The sequence below is a fragment of the Thrips palmi genome, unplaced genomic scaffold (genome assembly GCF_012932325.1).
Source record: "Thrips palmi isolate BJ-2018 unplaced genomic scaffold, TpBJ-2018v1 HiC_scaffold_8, whole genome shotgun sequence".
Taxonomy (NCBI): domain Eukaryota; kingdom Metazoa; phylum Arthropoda; class Insecta; order Thysanoptera; family Thripidae; genus Thrips; species Thrips palmi.
In genome coordinates this window covers 4223550-4241652 of record NW_023144635.1, presented here as the reverse complement: position 1 = coordinate 4241652, position 18103 = coordinate 4223550, and the positions used below count along the sequence as shown (strand labels likewise).

The 18103-nt window shown below is 52.5% G+C and overlaps 4 protein-coding genes across 4 annotated transcripts; 1 reads left to right on the top strand and 3 right to left on the bottom strand.

The window, feature by feature from the left end:
* Positions 1 to 53: 53 nt before the first annotated feature.
* On the bottom strand, positions 54 to 1617 carry LOC117653913. Its single transcript, XM_034399929.1, has 2 exons — positions 1447 to 1617; positions 54 to 1328 (listed from the first exon to the last, which is right to left on the bottom strand). The coding sequence occupies exons 1-2, from the start codon at positions 1528 to 1530 to the stop codon at positions 108 to 110; spliced, it is 1305 nt and encodes a 434-aa protein (XP_034255820.1). The 5' UTR covers positions 1531 to 1617; the 3' UTR covers positions 54 to 107.
* A 43-nt stretch (positions 1618 to 1660) lies between these two features.
* Positions 1661 to 5704, top strand: LOC117653911 (anaphase-promoting complex subunit 2). Its single transcript, XM_034399927.1, has 11 exons — positions 1661 to 2066; positions 2150 to 2703; positions 2775 to 2913; positions 3026 to 3218; positions 3296 to 3709; positions 3796 to 3970; positions 4091 to 4202; positions 4338 to 4466; positions 4540 to 4669; positions 4762 to 5003; positions 5098 to 5704. Exons 1-11 carry the CDS (start codon positions 1986 to 1988, stop codon positions 5302 to 5304), a joined length of 2376 nt encoding a protein of 791 aa, XP_034255818.1. The 5' UTR covers positions 1661 to 1985; the 3' UTR covers positions 5305 to 5704.
* LOC117653912 (ribosomal RNA-processing protein 8) lies at positions 5375 to 8141 on the bottom strand. The gene is made up of 5 exons (XM_034399928.1): positions 7926 to 8141; positions 6608 to 7827; positions 6370 to 6528; positions 6048 to 6290; positions 5375 to 5960 (listed from the first exon to the last, which is right to left on the bottom strand). The coding sequence occupies exons 1-5, from the start codon at positions 8001 to 8003 to the stop codon at positions 5750 to 5752; spliced, it is 1911 nt and encodes a 636-aa protein (XP_034255819.1). The 5' UTR covers positions 8004 to 8141; the 3' UTR covers positions 5375 to 5749.
* Positions 8142 to 8323: 182 nt separating this feature from the next.
* Positions 8324 to 17019, bottom strand: LOC117653056 (SPARC-related modular calcium-binding protein 2). Its single transcript, XM_034398413.1, has 11 exons — positions 16951 to 17019; positions 15947 to 16160; positions 12315 to 12689; positions 11963 to 12217; positions 10841 to 10894; positions 10518 to 10604; positions 10118 to 10345; positions 9906 to 10002; positions 9734 to 9812; positions 9501 to 9660; positions 8324 to 9421 (listed from the first exon to the last, which is right to left on the bottom strand). Exons 1-11 carry the CDS (start codon positions 17017 to 17019, stop codon positions 9348 to 9350), a joined length of 1692 nt encoding a protein of 563 aa, XP_034254304.1. The 3' UTR covers positions 8324 to 9347.
* Positions 17020 to 18103: the final 1084 nt, after the last annotated feature.

Here is an 18103-nt window from a genome sequence, read left to right as displayed (position 1 = left end):
CACAAAACTTAACATCTTTTCATTGAGTCAAAACAAGAAAAAACACTAAAAAGCATGTTTGAAAAAAAATACAATTTATTAAACACAGCTAGCTTCAGTAGGGCTCATCAAGCTTCAGCCTCATCACTACTGCAGTCAGTGCTGCTATCCTTACACGATTTATGGATGTATCCTTTAGCATGCTTTCTGTACCTGACGAAGGGATCACAAATAATTACCAGTCCAGGCAACTCGCTTTTTAATTCGCTGACAATTTGAGGAGGTATACCCTGATTGAAAAAAGAGCCAAGCACATCAAGGTGCTTTAAATTGGGAAGATATCGAGGCAGCTGTTGAACATGTCTCATTCTAAAGGTAATTCCGTCAACAATACGTAATTTCTGCAATGAGGGGACAGTTTTCACGATACTTACACATGTTGTTATACCATGCAAACTCAAACTTTCCAACTTCCGACAACGTTCAGCAATGGCACTAGCTACTTCGCCAGGAATGTAATGCATAGATAATTCTCTTAGATTTTCAAACACAGGACAGTCACGAATAAACTTTTTCAGTTTGTTCTTAGCAACAATATCAATCCACTTTATGTGCAGGGATTCTAGAGACTTCAGAGTACTAATACATCTAATATCGTCCAGACAAATAGTAATTTCCTTTAACTGGTCACAGGATGCCACTGACCCAAGAACACCAACATTAGATTTCTGAGGAAGCATGAGGGTTTTAAGATGTGGCCTAACTGATTCTAGGAATGGTAAATATGAATCAGACTCATCTTGGATACAGCTAACATCAAGATGATGCAGTTCCAAATTACTTTGCTCTAGGACTTTTTTGTTCCATTTAGTATCGAAATATCCAGAAAGCTTAAGACTTCTGAGCTGGGGCATTTGACCTAAAACTGAATCAAGATTACGATAAATGCTATTGTGATTAAGAGCATGTCCTACCAAATGAAGGTCAAGTACATGATTTTTATAATGTCGTAAAATGCGAGCACCCTCTTCAGGACGAAACAGACTTAAATTATAATGAATGGTTTTTATATCTTTGGTTCCTTTGCATATAGCGGTCATGACTCTTTTTGGATCTTCACAGGCAATTTGTGAGATATTCAATTTCTTTAGGGCTGGAGCAACACCAAGCACATAAATAAGTAGCTCTTCACTCTCATGTGTCAGCTCTTTCTCAGACCATATTGACTTGAAATGCATTGTTTCCTTCCATCGTTGACAGACCCTCGAAACATTCTGACCCAGGTCCTTAACACTCAACATTGAAAATATGAATGCGAGTAGTTCTGTAGGAAGTGAGTGGATAAAGGCCTGAAAACGAAACCAATGATAAAGTACAGGGATATGCTTATACGATTAAGGAAAAGTAACAACAAAAATGAAAAAGATCAAGAGATTTAATTTTACACAACAAGGTTATATGATGTACCGTTTCTGAATCTGCTGAAGAAGATGCAGCTTCGTCATTTGACACATCTGTCTCAGTCTTCATTTCACCTCGAGGGTCATTCATTTCGACCCAGTCGTCAAATCAACAAAATTAAAACGAAATGTAAACACAAATAACAACTGCAGGCAGACTGCAGTGCCCGAAGTGGGGGCGCTGGAGGGGAGGGGAAGATGGCGCTAGATCACGTGACTTACGTGACTTGAATGCGCGCCAAAACGAAGCAAAACCGAGGCGGTGGCACTTGCTTTCAAACTGGTGTGAACGAAAAGGACAGTAGAAAGGACAGTATCGTCTCCGGGATTCCGTCCCACGTATTGCCTCTCACATTGCAGAGATTTTCCGTCGGCGTGACCGCATTGCAGTAGATGGCAGCAGACGACACACGCCCGTTTTGTTCGAGAGACGAGCTATACTCACCCCCTCCACCACCACAGCACCCGTCAGGTTTCGTTTGATTCACTGACAATTATATGTTTTGATTTCTTCTACCCGATAAAAAGGCATATTTTGGCACTATCATGGCTAGTCTGGAAAGTGAAGAGACGTTTGAGGACTATTGGAAGCAAGTGTGCCGCTTATTTCCTATACTTTGTCATGAGGTACTGCTTTGCTTTAATAAAGTCTACACCATCTGTAGGTTATGTGTGTGTATACGTTGTATCGTTTGTTTATACTGTTTCAGAATCGAGAACAACTTAAGTCAGAATGCCCTGTAGATGAACTCGGGATAATGCAGTCAATAGTCAATCAAGGTCAAGATGAGTTTGTGGAACAATTAGTTATAAATGAGATTGAAACTAAGCTACGTAGAGACGTTGTTCCTGCCTTTTGGCAACATTTTACCATAGAGGAGTCAAGATGTAGCAGTTCAGACGCTTTCAAAGAAGCAGTGGACTCTTTGTTTGATTCTCTAACTTCAATAGTTCCTGTTCTTCGTACCTTAGTATTTTTACGCCAAACAGCACAATCTGAGCGTTTACTTTTTGGACATTCATCCCTCATGGAAAGTTTCAAAGTGATGGTTCGATCTTCTCTTCACTCCCAGCTTCCCCTCAATTATCAGGCCGTCACTGAAGATTTTTACAGAATATCTTTCAAAGTGTTCTGTAACTCAGAGAGTAAAGACAGTGATCAAAATGAATCAACAGAAGATATTTTACAATGTGCTGGTTGTAATCAAGAAGTAGATCTGTGTCAATGTCAAGCAATCATTAAAGCATTTCATGAAACTAATGGGTGAGTTGAATAGCATACTATGTGGTGCACCACAGGTCGGTAACAAAACTCATCCTTGGTTTTCTTCCTAGGAAACTTCAAGAGTTGGATCTCCTAGAGCGTTTGGCTGGAGACGTCCTCACAACCCTGATACACAAGAGAATTGAAAGCCATGTTCAAGAAACATGCACAGGAAGCTTTGATGTGTCCCATATTGGTTCTTTAGAAGTGGTATGTGTGGCATAATTATATTTCTTGACTTAATATTTTTTTACTGTGGTTTTTTAATTGATGCATCCTCATTAATAATAATAACAAAAATATTAATTGTCTGATTTTTTAGTGGCTGGATACTGTAGTTATGGGTTGGCTGAGCCGCATTTACAGCTCTGGCTCTCTTGGGTTCCAAGAGTCGGAGAATAAAGCCTGTGTGTCCTCCTCAGAAACACTTTCCAAAATGAAGCAGACATTGCGCCATTTTCTCTATGAAACATACACCAGAACTAGAATTGACCAACTTTTTAATATAATTATAGGTATGGTTTTAAAAATATTTTGTTTGATAAAAGACAAATTACTTGTCTAAACCAATAAATGTTAATGTCCTTTCCAGAGTACCCTGATTCTGAACCTGCTGTAGAAGATCTACGAATATGTTTACAGAAGACAGATATGCGCAAACATTTAACTCAAAAACTTCAGAGAGCTTTAGAAACCAGGCTCCTACACCCTGGTGTTAATACCCCTGATATACTTACTGCATATGTTGCTGCTATTAGAGCATTACGCACTCTAGATCCATCAGGAGTTCTTCTGGATACTGTCACTCAGCCTGTTAGACAATACTTACGCTGGCGTGATGACACTGTCCGTTGTGTAGTTACCAGTCTGACAGAGGATGGCCCAAGTGACTTGGCAGAAGAGCTTTCCCGTGGAGAAGCTCTCCAACTAGATGACCTAACACCATCAGAGGAAGATACAAAGAATTGGGAAAGTTGGAATCCTGATCCAGTTGATGCTGACCCATGTAAGTTGAAACAATCATCACAACATTGAACTTTTTTTTCACAGTTTAAATTAAAATTGAATTTGTTTTTCCTTGATTTTCTGCAGCTAAGACATCCCAGAGTAGAAGAACGTCAGATATCATTTCAATGCTTGTTAATGTGTATGGCAGCAAGGATCTGTTTGTTAATGAATATCGTACTCTTCTTGCCGACCGGCTTCTTAGTTCCTTAAACTATAATACAGAGAAGGAAATAAGATACTTAGAATTGTTAAAACTGAGGTAAATAGTATGCAAAAATCATTTTAAAAAAGTTAATTATCTTATCAGTTTTAAATGAGGGTTTGGCACCCCAGTTTTGTTGTAAGTTACATTTTTCCATTTTTTATTTTTTTTTACTAGGTTTGGGGAATCCCAGTTACATTATTGCGAAGTTATGTTGAAGGATATTTATGACTCGAAAAGAATTAATACCTACCTCCATTCTGATTCAAACTTTAACCTTGACAATCAGGTATGTTTTGTTTTTGTTTCCATTGGTGTCAGGGCGTCATTGAACTTCATATGTAGATACTACAAATCATATCTATGGATTAGTTATAATTTTCTCTTCTTGTTCACCCCCTACCTTTTCTTGTTTTCTCAACAGGAGTTTGCAATAACAGCAATGATTCTATCAGCCCAATTTTGGCCTCATTTCAACAAAGAAACTCTTGAATTACCAGAGTTTGTTCAAGAACATCTAAACACTTACACTAAAGCATTTGAAACACAGAAGGTTTGTAATCTTATTTATTCCATTGAAGCCAAATTGAAGCATCTGATTTTTTAACTTGTTTTCTTTTTCTTAGGGTAACCGAACTTTGAGTTGGAAACCACAACTTGGCTCTGTAAACCTTGATATAGAACTGAAAGACCGCAAAATTAATCTCACTGTTTCTCCAATTCATGCAACCATCATTTGGCACTTCCAAAGCAAAAGTAAGTCAACTTTTTAAAAAAATTGAAGATTATTTTGCTAGTTATTCTAGTCATAACACATTTAATTTTTTTGTCAATTTTGTTTTTTCTAGATCAATGGACTATTGAAGAACTTAGTCAGATAATGCATGCCCCAGCTACATTAGTGAGAAGGAAGATCACTTATTGGCAGTCTCAGGGCTTTTTGCATGAAATTGCGCCAGATTCCTTCGAACTTGTTGAAGAGAGTGGTCCACGGGTCAAGGGTCACATTCCATCAGACATTGTGTGCGATGATGAAGAAACTGAAAGTGCAATGGCGTCAGCTCAAGAACAACGTGAAGAAGAACTTCAGGTATTAACATCATATCTTGTAATACATTTGTTTTAAAGTGCTATGTAGCAGCCCAAATTTTAATTTTTATTGTCCCTTTTTTTTTTTTTTTAAGGTCTTCTGGTCATACATTGTTGGAATGCTTACTAATTTGGATTCATTGCCCTTGGACCGAATCTTACAAATGTTGAAAATGTTTGCTTTGCAAACGCCCACAACAATTGAATGTAGCTTGCAAGAACTGAGGCACTTCTTGGACCGAAAAGTTGCAGAGGAGAAGCTGCTGTTTTATGGAGGAGTTTATCGCTTACCGAAATCTTAAGAACAGAATCAATTCTTAAAAACAATAAATTGTGATAAGTTTTTCTGTAAATAGAAGGGTTAAGAGGTGGTTGAATCAAAAACAAGTTTTTAATTATTATGTTTGTACAGTTTTACATTGTTTTATACTACTATAAATCACATAGGTAATTTTGATACCCTTCTTGAACTATGTACAGTTTGTCAAACAATGGTAAAATATCAATCAATCAAATCAAAGTTGCTATTGTGCAGAAAATGTGTCAGCAATTCAAAATAAAATAGTACATGTGCTGTCCTACAAGAATCTTTTTCATAACTACCACATGATCCTGGTAAACAATAATTAAGTTCACTGGTGAAAGTCAAAGTGCAATTGAAGAATCAAGTTAAATAAAGGTGGAACTGAATCACAAACAAAACTTTGAACATTTAAATAAACTCATTGAACCTATGTATGCCACTATCTAGCGTCTTTTGTAAAGGCAAGGTTCTAAAGTCAGGTCAGGCAACTTTCCAGTCTTTGTGATTCTCCGGACTTTCTTGAAGTCCATGAAAATAAACATTTGATTACTTATGTCTTTCTTCTTCAAGGAGAAGCCAAAATGCCCCATGGCACTTGTAAAGTTGTCAATATCCTCAAACCGGCTCTCAACCTCAGCGATGTAAAGCGTCCCTCTACAAAAGAAAATTAATATAAATATTCATATTACATGTAAAAATGAAAGAGTGGTTATGCAGTTACCTTAAATGAGTGAAACTTACCCTGTTTTCATCACTCGATTAGCTTCCAAAATAAAGTCATTAAGATTCGTTCCCATGAGAGAGAGACAAAAGACAGCAACATCCACACTTTCCAACAAAAGAGGTGTATGTGCCATGTCACAGGCAATAACACCAGGCTTTGAGGCTACCAGATCCAAGGAGTGAACTTTACGGTCAGGCAAGGATGCTGCAAGTTGAGCATCACCACAGCCAAAGTCGGCCACAACAAAGTCACTTGGGAGCCTTCAAGGGAAAAGAAATCAAATATTGTTAGTGTTGATATGATAAATATCTTTACACTGAAGCAGCTTAGTTTTCATACTTAGAAATAGCTTGAATGATGACATCAACAGGGTTCAACGGCCACTGTGCCACTTGATTCCTATAGCCAGAATGGTATGCTTCATAAGCATCAGGGTCTTCTTTGAAATACTTCAGAGCATCCCAACTGTTCGAACAGTATAACTGTTCATTGAGCCACCTGTAAAAGGGAAACAAAGTATATAGACATACCCCTCAAACTAATAATACTTTAACAACGTATATGAACTTTAAGTTACCTGAAGCGAGCTGACTTCAGCTGTTCAGCCATTTTTTCTCGAAGTGAAACAGGTCCTTGCTTAGACTTCTTACTTTTTGGGCTACTAGAACTAGGACCTTTAGATGCACCTTCTCGCACCAACTTCCTTGCCTTCTTTACATCATAAGATATGGTAGAATCCATAATGGGAGCTTCCGCTCTAGTTTTCTCTTCAGAGGACATACTAGAATTCAGAACGCGGGCTTTTTTAAGAAGTTTTGAAACAGCTAGTTTTCTTTTAGAAAGCTTGTCGGGAACCATTTCTGCCACTCCATTATCTGGTAACAGACTTTTCTTCAGTTTAGAACCTAATTTGTAATTTTTGAAGGTGCTGACAAAGTTTCCATCAACTGAGTCTGTTGGAACATCACTCTTCTTCTTTTTAATTTTCTTTGAATTTTTGTGTTCTTTCAGGTCTGGGGATGATGTTGTAGATGTGTCAAGAGAAGGATTGGCTGTCCCTTGCACAGATTGTGGCGTATGCATTTTCTCTAGGTTGCCTTCAGACACAGTTTTGGCAATTTTAAGCATTTTCTTCTTTGCTTTTTTGCTGAGAACAACCTCGTGTTTATTCAAACTCTCCTTAGCAAGAGCAAGATTTTCAGTCTTTTTCTTCTTTTTCAGTTGTCTCTTTAATTTCTTTTTCAGCTTTTTGTCAGCAGCTGATAATGGTGGGGATATGCTTGTGTGATTTTCTGTTGTAGATGGCTTATTGCCCTGAGCCTCTTTCACTTTCTTGACTTTCTTCCGCTTCTTTTCTACTTCAAATAGCCTCTCCAATTTGCTTTGAGAACCAACAGCACTTTCTACATTATTTTTTTTCTTTTTCTTCTTATTTTTGGTCTCATTGGGAGATATGGATGGAGCATTCATTGCAAGAGTCCCCGCTTCTGAGACTGAAGTTTTCGATAGTTGCTGCTGCTTCTTCTTCAGTTTCTTTCGCTTAGCTCTGGACATTTTACCATTCATTCCGTCAGGCTGCTCGATACTGCCGTTTTGGTTCCCTGATATTTTCTCTCCAGGTGGCTTTACTTTCAACCCATCTTTTGAACTTTTTGAGGGTACATTATTCAACAATCCTCCCAAAGGTTTAGGTGGTTTAATCTTCGTTTGACTGAGGTCTGATGGAGTTGAATTCAATCCTTTCTTCTGCTGCTTCTTCAATTCATTCTTTCTCTTTTTCTTGGCCTTTGATTTTCCCTACATCCAAAGAAGAATCATAGTAAATTAAAGTTTCAGATGAAGCCGACTGTGGCATGTAACTTGATGAAATTTAGCAGAAATACTCGTATACTCACGATTCCACCGAAAACTTTCTGTGCCAGGTTTTCGCTTTGCTCGTCCACGTCCCATTTCGGCGCAGTAAAGAAGCTCATCGTGTGAATTTAGGGACGGTATTGCATTAATTCGACCAAAAACAAACTTGCCGCAACGCTTCCTAACCTAGCTGCGACAGTGCGTGTCTTGTCTTCGTCTGCTATTCCACCGCCTTCTTGGTGCGGTTCTCCTGTTTGGTTTGGTGACGCCATCTGGTGGCGAATCTTCGAAATGCGTCCGGGCGCGCAAAGAACGAAGCTCAAACGCGCGAACATGGTGGAGTGTCAAGCAAAGGTCCACACCTTTCTTTCGATTTCCCAAGGATGTATTCGAGAAAAGAAAAGCACTTACTTTAGTACATAATTTTAATGTCATCACATACAACAATAAATAACAGTGTCCACTATAGGCAACTCTGTGTAGCTTACTCTAGGATTAACAAGTTTTCTTACAGCCATTTATAATTTTGACTTAAACTAAATTTGTACAAAAAATACACATCTGATCAGACCCTACAATAAGAAAAGACATGTGGGTATCAATAAGGCAGAAGCGTGAGAAACGTATGAAAAAAAGCTTTATTTCGGTATGTGGCGACACTGCCTGTATTTCAATGGAAAGTGCCTCTTCCGTCGGGCCTCCTTTCAACGAGGAAGGGAGGCGGAAGGACTTTCGACAGTGTCATGACAAGCCCCGTTTTTTGATGAAATCGGTAAGAGCTGCGAGTAGCTCCACGCTAATTTTATTGTTTGTTCCATCCTTCCTCTCTTTTTCAACCAAAGTAACAATCTAGGTACGTGTTGAAACAAAAAAAATAAGTGAAAGCAGAGCAGTTACGACTATTTCTACTTCACTGGGTTGGCTTGCATGTATTTCCTAATCGTACGCAATAAAAATTATTATTTAAAAAAAAAACAGTGCAACAACTTGTACTGTGGCAGTCCATACAATACATAAATAACAGTAATCGATGAGATCGTGCGGATCGTGACCACACGTGAGGCACAGATGTGACACGCGTGTGTGACACGACACGAGGCAGCTCCGTGTCATGCCGCTAACATTTTTTTATCACAGATGGGTTTGCGGACTCCATGCCACGCATGACGTCACCTTATGACGTCACACAGCGCGGCCATGGAATTGGTACAACAGTACAGAAGTTGTCTCGGACGCTGTACCGATGCAACGCCACGGTTCGTGGTTCCTCTCGCTGCTCGAGGTGCGGGCGGTGCTGCCGCTGAGTGCTTTCATGAAGTCCTACTTCATGGTGCATCAGGCCCGCAGAGCCGCCAGCACCCTCCAAGACTCGGACGTGAAGGGGGTGAGGCCCGTGAAACAGTATTCAAGCCGGGTGCTTCCCGCTTCGTGGTTCCAGCCAGGTGCCCAAGGCCGAGCTTGGCTCAGTCGTCCTTGAGGTAGGACTCGATGGGGTTCGGGCCTCTCCGGACGTGTGACGTGGTCGTCACAGTTTCCACTGGAACGGAGGAGATTCGCCACAATAAACACCGCAGCCCACTGCACTGTAGTGCATGCTTTGCGTGACTGTACTGTACCTGTCGGAGGCGCCCGCAAACAGTCCAGCCACTCGGTGATGGTGATGCCGCGGTCCTGGTTGGCGTCGCAGTACCGAGGCAACTTCTTGCCGCAGCGTCGCAGGGGCTGGTGCTCGCTGACGAGCTGCCGGAACGCCTTCCACTCGGGCCGGTCCAGCACCTGCAAAGCACCAAGCCCAAATCAACATCAGTCTTGTCGTTTCCGGACGTGTTTCGCGTTCGCCGATCCGTACCTTATTCTTGTTCTTGTCGAACGTGAGGAAGTTCCAGGTAGCTATCCGATCCTCCGGAGAAACCTGCCAGTTAGTGGAACTGTGCGGGACAAAAGAGGATGGCAGCGGTTAGGCGGGTGAGAGAGTAGACAGGGGAACCCAACTGGGGAACTTTGCCATCAAGTAACCGTACCTGCTGGAGTCCGTCTCGTTCATAGCCGTTTGCATTCGTAGCTTGAAGAACTCCTTCAGGTTTTTCAAGAACTCCTTCTTCCTCACTTCCGGACAGCCTGGAACACGCAGCAGCCTGACGGTCAGTTCTCCGTTCGGACAGTGCAGCAGACCGAGCGGCCGGCGGGCAGGCAACCCAACTGGACTCGTCGTCCGACTTGGAGTCCGACTCACCCTTCATGGAGGGCGCGAGCGCGTCGCAGGCGGGCCGCTTGTCCTTGGCCGAGGTGCCCGGGATGGGCTTCCCCGTGTCCTCGTGCACGCACCAGCAGTAGCCCGTCGAGTTGTAGCACTGCAGCTTGTTGTAGCGGCCGTCGTCCGTGCACTCGGGGACGTACAGCACGGAGGAGGCGGCGCGCTGCTCCTCCAGCACGGCCTGCCGGTCCGTCAGGCAGTCCGTCACTGCAACAGGAACAAGGACGAGGTTCAGACAAGCAGCCCAGGGCGTGCATGACTGCGTGCGTGAGTGCGAGCGTGAGTGCGAGCGTGAGTGAGTGAGTGAATGAGTGCGTGCGTGCGCGTGCACACTCGTCCCCCAAAGTTCCCCGCTATCGCTATCGTTGCTGATGCTCACCCTCCGGCTCCTCTCGGTTGCGCTCCAGGTTGTCCAGCAGGAAGCCGGGCAACTGCGCCGCCAGGGTGGACACGCTCTCCTGCAGCACTGTAAACAAACAACCAGGTCACGTGCGTGCCGCGTGCGTGCCGCGTGCGTGGCGAGGCGTGTCGTGGTGGATGCAGCCGCGCGACGGGCGAGGAAGCGAAAACCGCCACACTGGGGAATGACCACGTGGTGCCGGTCATGCAGATGTACATGGTGAATGCAGTTGAATGCAGGCATGCCGCACAAGGGGGATACAGGCCTCGCCGAGGTTGCCGAGTTGCACGAATGGGACTTACCTTGGTGGCCCGACGCGTCCTTGGCCTTAGCCGGCCTCTGGGGCGATCGGAGTCCTAGAGGGCAGACCACCACCGAATCAAACTCAGAACCAAACCGCGAGCTACATTCACTACATTATTGCACTGGCGCGAGAGCGAGTCAGCGTGTCACCATGGTGTCACACTGCACCGCACTGCACCGCACTGCACCGCTCCACGCCGTGCCTTAGGCCCTTACCTGCGTCGGCCGCGGCCTGCCGCACCCTACCCGGTCCCTTGGCTCCCCTGGCCGGCCCGGGCCCCATGCCTACGGAACAAACCACCACCGTGTACGTCAGCCAAGCTCTAATCAACATGTCATCAAATTCCATTCAACTACAATTCCACTTGGTGGCCCGGTCGTCCGTCGGCCCACAAGTGAGTTTTTTTCGAAAAAGGGCAAAAGTGAGGGCAGGGAGTGGCGCGGCGAGCGGCCCGCGCGCCCGGCCTCATGATGTCGTCAATTTGTCGGGGGTGGGGAGGGGGCGGGGCAGGACGGACATGTACGCCGCATCATTTTCAGCAGGAAGTTGGGTTTACGCCCGCCGCGCCATGCCACGCCACGCCTCGTCGAGAGCAAAGCCTCCGCTGAGTGGGCGTGTAATATCTCGCCACAAAGAGACATCGTCCAAGTATGTATTGCGTCCAGCCGTCCCGCGATCACTCCGTCCGGTCGTCCTGGTCATCCCGGTTGTCCCCGGTCCGGCAGGCCGTCGCGGACAGAGGCGCGGCCGCCAAGCGGTTGCTGAGCCCGCCGAGCCACTCATGACGGCGCGTGGGGCGTGGCGCGTGGGGCGTGGCGCGTGGGGCGTGGGACAAGGGGGCAGTGTCCAGCCGCCGCCGGCCGCGCGGTTCCAAATCCCAGACGCCCCCCAAGGCGGTGTGCGCCCTCAAGTAGGGGCCTGCTTTCCACAGAGACCGAATGACATAATGGCACTATCGGCGGAGAACTTTCAACGCCAGCCGAACTTTAAACTGTTGCTGTTTTCAGTCAGTTCTTGATCCGCTGGCATAGTTTACTTCCGCCACCACTACCGCGCAAACTACTCCTCGCTAGCCACGGCGACGACCTCCACCCACTCTACTCATTATGAAGGCACTCACGGTTGAACTCGTGCCCCAGGCACGCCTCCCACTCCAGCCTGGAGATGATCTTGTTGCCGTCCATGTCGCAGCGGCGCGTGAAGGTCCGCGCGCACGGCTTGGGCGGCACCATCTTGCGCACCACGCGGCGCAGCTCCTGGTACTCGGGCCGCCGGAGCAGCCCGTCGCCGTCCTTGTCCAGCTCGGCGAACTTCCACTCCAGCACGCGGTGGTCCATGTCGGGGCCGGGGCCTGGGCCGGGGCCGGGCCGCGTCTCTGGAACGGCAAGAATACTCGTCAATCCCAAATCCCGAGGGTTGGACTGCTCACAGAATAAAACTCGCGCGCTGCGGCACGCCGTCGCACCACTCACCCGAAGCCAGCGCGGCGCGCCGGTACTCGGTGCGGAAGATCTTGATGAGGTTGTTCTTGAAGTGGGCGCGCTCGCCGCGTCCGCACGCGCGCCGCTGCCGCCGCCAGGCCCTGGGCGACGACGGGGACGCCGACGAGCCGCGCGGCCCGGAGCCCCTGCGCGTCTTGGCGGGGCGCGTGCAGTTGGGCCGGCGCCCCTTGACGGCCGTGTGCGGCACCTGGCGGCCCTGCGGCGTCACGCACCAGCAGTAGCCCGACAGGTCGTGGCACTGCAGCGGCGAGTACGAGCCGTCGCCCTGGCACTGCGGCAGGAACACGTTGGACGCGTAGCCCGCGCGGCCCGCGCGCCGCCGGTACGACAGGCACGGCGCGTGGTCTGCAACAAAGAGCACACCGTCAGAGTCCTAGGCCTGGGAAGGTTGCCGACGCTACGCCAGCTGCAGGCTGATTTGGAGTTTTCTTCGCTCTGTCTCTCTCGCACCCACAGGGGAGGTTCGGTGTGCGCGAGGGGGACACGACGTCTGTCCGGGATCGATCTGCTGGCCTTGGTGTGCAAAATAAAGAAACCGCGCGGTCGGTTACCCCTTCCCGAAATCTCAGGGTGGTGCGCGGTGCAGGCCAATAATTCTCTTATTCGGCCGCGCGGTCGGACCGCAGGGCGTGCATGGCGTGCATGGCGAGCGCGTGCGCGGCGTGCGCGGTGTGGCAACGAGCACGATAAATTCCGAGTGACAGCGCGATCGGACTGGCCGGCTGGCCGCCCCGGGCCCGGCGGGGCTTGGCGGGGCTTGGCCGCGCCCCCAAGATTTTGCTGGGAGATGCGTTGGCCTTCGCGTGCACCGCCCGCCCCCGCCCCGTCCCCGCCCCGCCCCCGCCCCCGGCAGTGCCGAGGGCCCTCGGTAACCGCAGCCTTGGGTTCGACTCCGCCTTTCCCCGAGGCGTTTTCCCGTTTTCCTCGACGCGGTGTTGATACGTTCGATTAGTTCGCCCGCAGCGCCGAGGGTTGGTCGCTATCGGCGAGCTCATCAACGGGGGCGTGCCGCGTGGACCAGCGTCGAATTCTCGGAGGCGTTTCCGGCCGATTTGGACTCCGCGGACGCCGCGGACGGTGAGGGAGGTCTCTCGCTCGGAATCAGCGCGCTGCGGGCAAGCCGGGCAAGCTGATGCGCTGCGCAGGTGACGACGGGGACGTCCTGCACGGCGCGGCGGGGCGCGGGGTGCGGGGCACGGGGGCCGGTGGGGAGCGCGGCGGCAGACAGCGTGTCGCCTGGTGGCGGGGCCGGCACGGCATCTCGTATTCCGGCCCCACCCCCCACCTCGCCCCACCTCGCCCCACCGGTCTCACGGAGGATGAGAGAGTTCCGCGTTGAAGGTGACTTAGGACCGTGCTTGACGGCGTGAAGGCGTGAAACTGTCTGCCCTGTCCGGCCGGCCGGGCCCGTCCACAAGAAATATACTGGACGAGGCCTGCGAATGCATGTTACGGCGTTAAACTGTCCTCGTGTCCTCGTCGGACGTCGTCGGACGGGGCGGGGACGGCCGCGGAGGACTCCTACAGGACCACATGCCATTGCCTCGCATTACGTCCCCCCCCCCTCCCCGCCTCCGGGAGAGGCTCTTTGTTTTTGAGGACGGCGGCCCGGAGCCGAGCAGGGACATCAGGGGCTTCTGCGGGAATCGCTTCTTTGACCCCTGCGTGAACTTGACCTCTCGGCGTGCCCGGCCGCCCGGTCGCCCCGAGGCACGCGGTGGCCGTGGGGGGCTGGGCGGGCTGGGGGCGGACACGGCCGTTTTGGGCTTTTGGGGGAGGAATGTCGCCGACGCGGCGGTAGTGGACGTGGAGGAATCCGCTGAGCTGTCCGCTTCCCGCGGGTGTCGGCCCCTCGGCCCGCCGGCTCGGGTAGACCGCCGTCCTGCCGCTGAAGCCCGTCGCGAGCGATCCGGAGGGTCGCTGTCTCTATCGCACTCATGGGGTTCTGAATCGCTCGGCCGACGATGGGCACACTTCGGGATGAACGACCCTCGACGGCCCTTGCCTTCGAGGATCAAGCATGGATCAAGGCGAGGGGGATGGTGCTTGAGATGAGCCACTTTCAACAATGATGCCTTGCTGGCCCGAGGGCAGCGCGTAGCAGCGCGTAGCCCTGCCTCCACCCCATAGGGAAAGGCCGCTGTTCCTCGCAAGCTCGCCCTCCGCGCTGGAAGCGAGTGGAAGCGAGCCGGTGCGCCTGCGCGTTGTTTGGCTTTTGGCGGGGCATGCATCGCATGGGCGCAGGGCTGGCGTCGCGTCGCGGGGGTTTTCCCCGTTTTCCCCACTTTCACCGCTTTCCTTATCCGAACCGCGAACCGTGCCGCAGCCCGCGCGGCACACCCCCTTACGAGTGTAGCTTGCTGCTGTTCCCGTGGGACCTCCGCTGAGCGGCTCGAAGGCTGGAAGCCGTGGAGGGCACGCGGAAGGACACTGCCGCTGGTCCTCGAGGAGAACGACGGCACAGGTGCGGTGCCTGCGCTGCACGTGTGCGGCAAGGGGCGGGGAGGGGGGAGGGGGCAGAGACAGTAAATCTCGGGGAGGTGTTTGCTTGCGAGGAATATTGGCGGCTCTGTGTGCACGCACCTGACGCACCCCCACCCCGCCCCCGGTAGTGCATCCACTGCATCCTGCGTGCAGCCAGGCCGTGGACCGGCGCGGTACATCACCACCCCGCCCCGCTCCACTCCGCCCCGCACATCCCATGTCTTGGCGGCGGCGGGGCGTCCCCCCTCTCTCCACCGCGCCGAGCTCACCGGGCCGCCAGCCTGCCGCCAGGGCAGCAGCAGTCCCAGACAGCGTGGCACCAGTCGGCACCTCGACTAGGGCTGCCGACAGCGGCAGCGCGCCGCGCACCTGGCCGCCGAGGGCCGCCGCTCCTTGCTGGAGTGAGGCGCTGGAGCGGGGCACCCCAGAGGATGCACACACCTTCCAGCAAGCTGGGTCCCAAAAGTCGTTTCGTAGCTCTGTCTCTCTCGCATGCAGACGGAACACCCCGTGCGAGAGAGACGGCACGTCGGCGTGCCACTTCGTTTCGGGAGGGTGATAATTAGTCGAGCTTCACCGGGGCGTCAATGGCTCGTTGGCCCACACGTCGACGTTCACACGGTCAGCCTAGGACGCGGGGCGCGCGGGCCGTCGGGGTGGGGCGGCCGGGCCAGGGCGTTACGGCCCTGCGTGTGAAATACGAGCTCCACGGCGGTACGGGGTGGTGGCGGTGCCGCTGTGCGTGTCCTGCGGGGATGGCCCCCACTGCGGTTCCTGGCAAGCCAGAGTCAAGCCAGCGGCCGAGGCAGCCATGGCGTGGCGAAGGCGTGAGTGACAGACGACCCATAAAATTCAGCTCCCAAATCACCGAATTCTTCGGTTCGGTAAGGCGATCCGTGCCGACGCGGCGACAGGTTGCGGACAGGAACGCGAAAAAGAGGATAAAAATGATGAGAAATGGCGCGGCCGGATGAGTGATAGTCGTCGAAGCGCGCGGCCCGTGTGCGCGGCCGGCCGTCGGAAGGACGCGGCTTCCAAGAAATGGCCGGGCTTTACGACGAAGACGCTCGCCGGGCCGGGCGGGGCTCGAACCGCCGACCCTCTCTTCTCTCACTCACCCTTGCACTTGCCGCGGTGTGCCATCTCCACGGTGCTGCCCTCGCACTGCACGCGCTTGAGGTGGCACTCGTTGTCGTAGGTGGTGTTGTCGGAGCCGCAGACGGGCCGTCCGGGCCGGCCGCCGGGGACCGGGCCGGGGCCCACGCGGCCCGCCAGCAGCGCCAGGTCCGCCTCGCAGCGCGACTGCTCGCGGAGGCAGTCCTCGGCCGAGCTCTGCAACAAGGAGAACGAGAAGCACGCCGTGAGCGTCGCGTAGCGTCGCGCGTCCAATCGGCGTGGCGGCGCGTCGGGCCGCGTGCGCCGTGCGCCGCGCTCCGGGCGCATCAGATCGCGGACCGTTATGGCCGCCGTCGACCGCCGTCGGCGAGGCAGGCGGGCCTCCAGGCCGCCGGCATTCCTGCGCGCCGCGCCCTGGTCGAGGCCCTGGTCGAGGCCCTGGCTGAGGCCCTGGCGGAGTAGCCAGGACGGCCGCGCAGGGCTGCGCCGGGCTCAAGGGATTCCTCGCGATAAGGACCGCTGCACAAACGGGGGCGGAGTGTGGTGTGTACTACGGCAAATAGCGCCTCCCCCCCCGCGCGATCGCGAGCATCGGGATAAAAGAGCAAACAGGCGGCAGGCGGCGCGGGCCGCGGGCAGGTCAGGACAGGACTAGACGCCTGCATGCATGACGCAACTGCGGCGCGTGCATCGACAGAAGATAGTACGGATGGACGGTGACTAGTCCTAGCCGGGGTGCCCCTGTCGCGTTGTGCAACTCCCTTCGCGATCTCCTATGATCCACTAGACGCCTCGGCCCTGGCAATGCGTGCAGCCGGCATCACCGCCCAGTGCGGCCGTTTTGGCGCGAAAATGTCCCCGCGGCCTGGATGACGGCACGGCGCGCCTTGCGGCCGCGACACCTGACCGCACCAGTAAGTGGCCACGCAGACCCACCGCAAGTAGTACCCGCCTAGTCCGCCTAGACCGCCTCGCGGTGTGAGTCACCGGCAGAAGGGGAACGAACACTCATCTGCGGAGTGTCGTCGGGGGCCTCCGAATCGACGCGCCAAGACGCGTGGAGACTTGAACGCATTCCAGGATTCAGCACCCCTATCTCCCTGATCGGCACGGCCTCGCTGGGGAAGTGCTGAGCCGCTTCCGCTGCGCTTTGCGCGCTTTGCAGTGTGGTCGCGGAGAGCGGCAGGCGCAGGCTCGGCCGCCGGACGACGGGCGAGTGTGGCGGGCGGCCTGCCCTGCCGGGGGTTCCACAACGCGTTTTGTCCCCTTTTGTCGTTCTGACTGTACTCACCGCGTTGAAGGGTGCGTCCAGCGGCTGCAGGGTGGTGGCGGGCACCTCCGTCTCCAGGGCGGGCCAGCCGTCGGACTCGGCGACGGGCAGGGCCTCGGCGGCGGCGGCCAGCACCACGCAGGCGGCCAGCACCACGGCCACCGCGCACATCCTGCTGCCGGCGGTGAGCACTCGGAGGGCGGGCAGCGTCAGGGTCAGCATGTCCACGGGCATGGCCGGCGTGGCGCGGCGAGCATCCTCCACCCTGGCGAACAAGAGCAGCGGGTTGGCGCAGGACTGGCCGCGGACTCGCGCGCCTCGACGGAGGCCTCTTCCTTTTACCGGCGGCGGGGTGCAGGGGTGGGGGCGATAGCAGCGCTTCCTCGCTGCCCATCGGCGTGGGCGTGCAGGATCACCAGGGGCGGGAGCGGCGGGAGGGGGTTATCTTCCGCGGGTTACATTCACGAAACGGCTGCCGGGCTGCGCCGGGCGACGCCGTGCGTCACGGATCCACGGCACACCGGTGCGCCGGGCGGGGCCGGGCGGGAGGCCGGTGGCAGCCGGTAGCCATGGCGCCACTAATCAAACAAAGAAGCTCTTGTTGGCTTCCGGTCGGGCCAGAGTCAGGGGGCTTGCGGCTGGGGGGCTTGCGTCAGGGCAGGGTGCAGGGCGGCGCAGGACGTGCCGGGTATCAGTGGCGGCGCTCAAAAACGAGATTCTAGCACGCCGCCCACGCCGCCCACGCCGTCAATGGCCATGGTTCGCTATCTCCTCCGCGCCTGCGACCCCCCCCCCTCTCACCTGCGAGGGGTCGTCAGCCTCGCGGGGGCCCTAATGTCGCCACAATGCCTTCGGCTTTCATCAAGATACTGTATACAGATTAGACAGC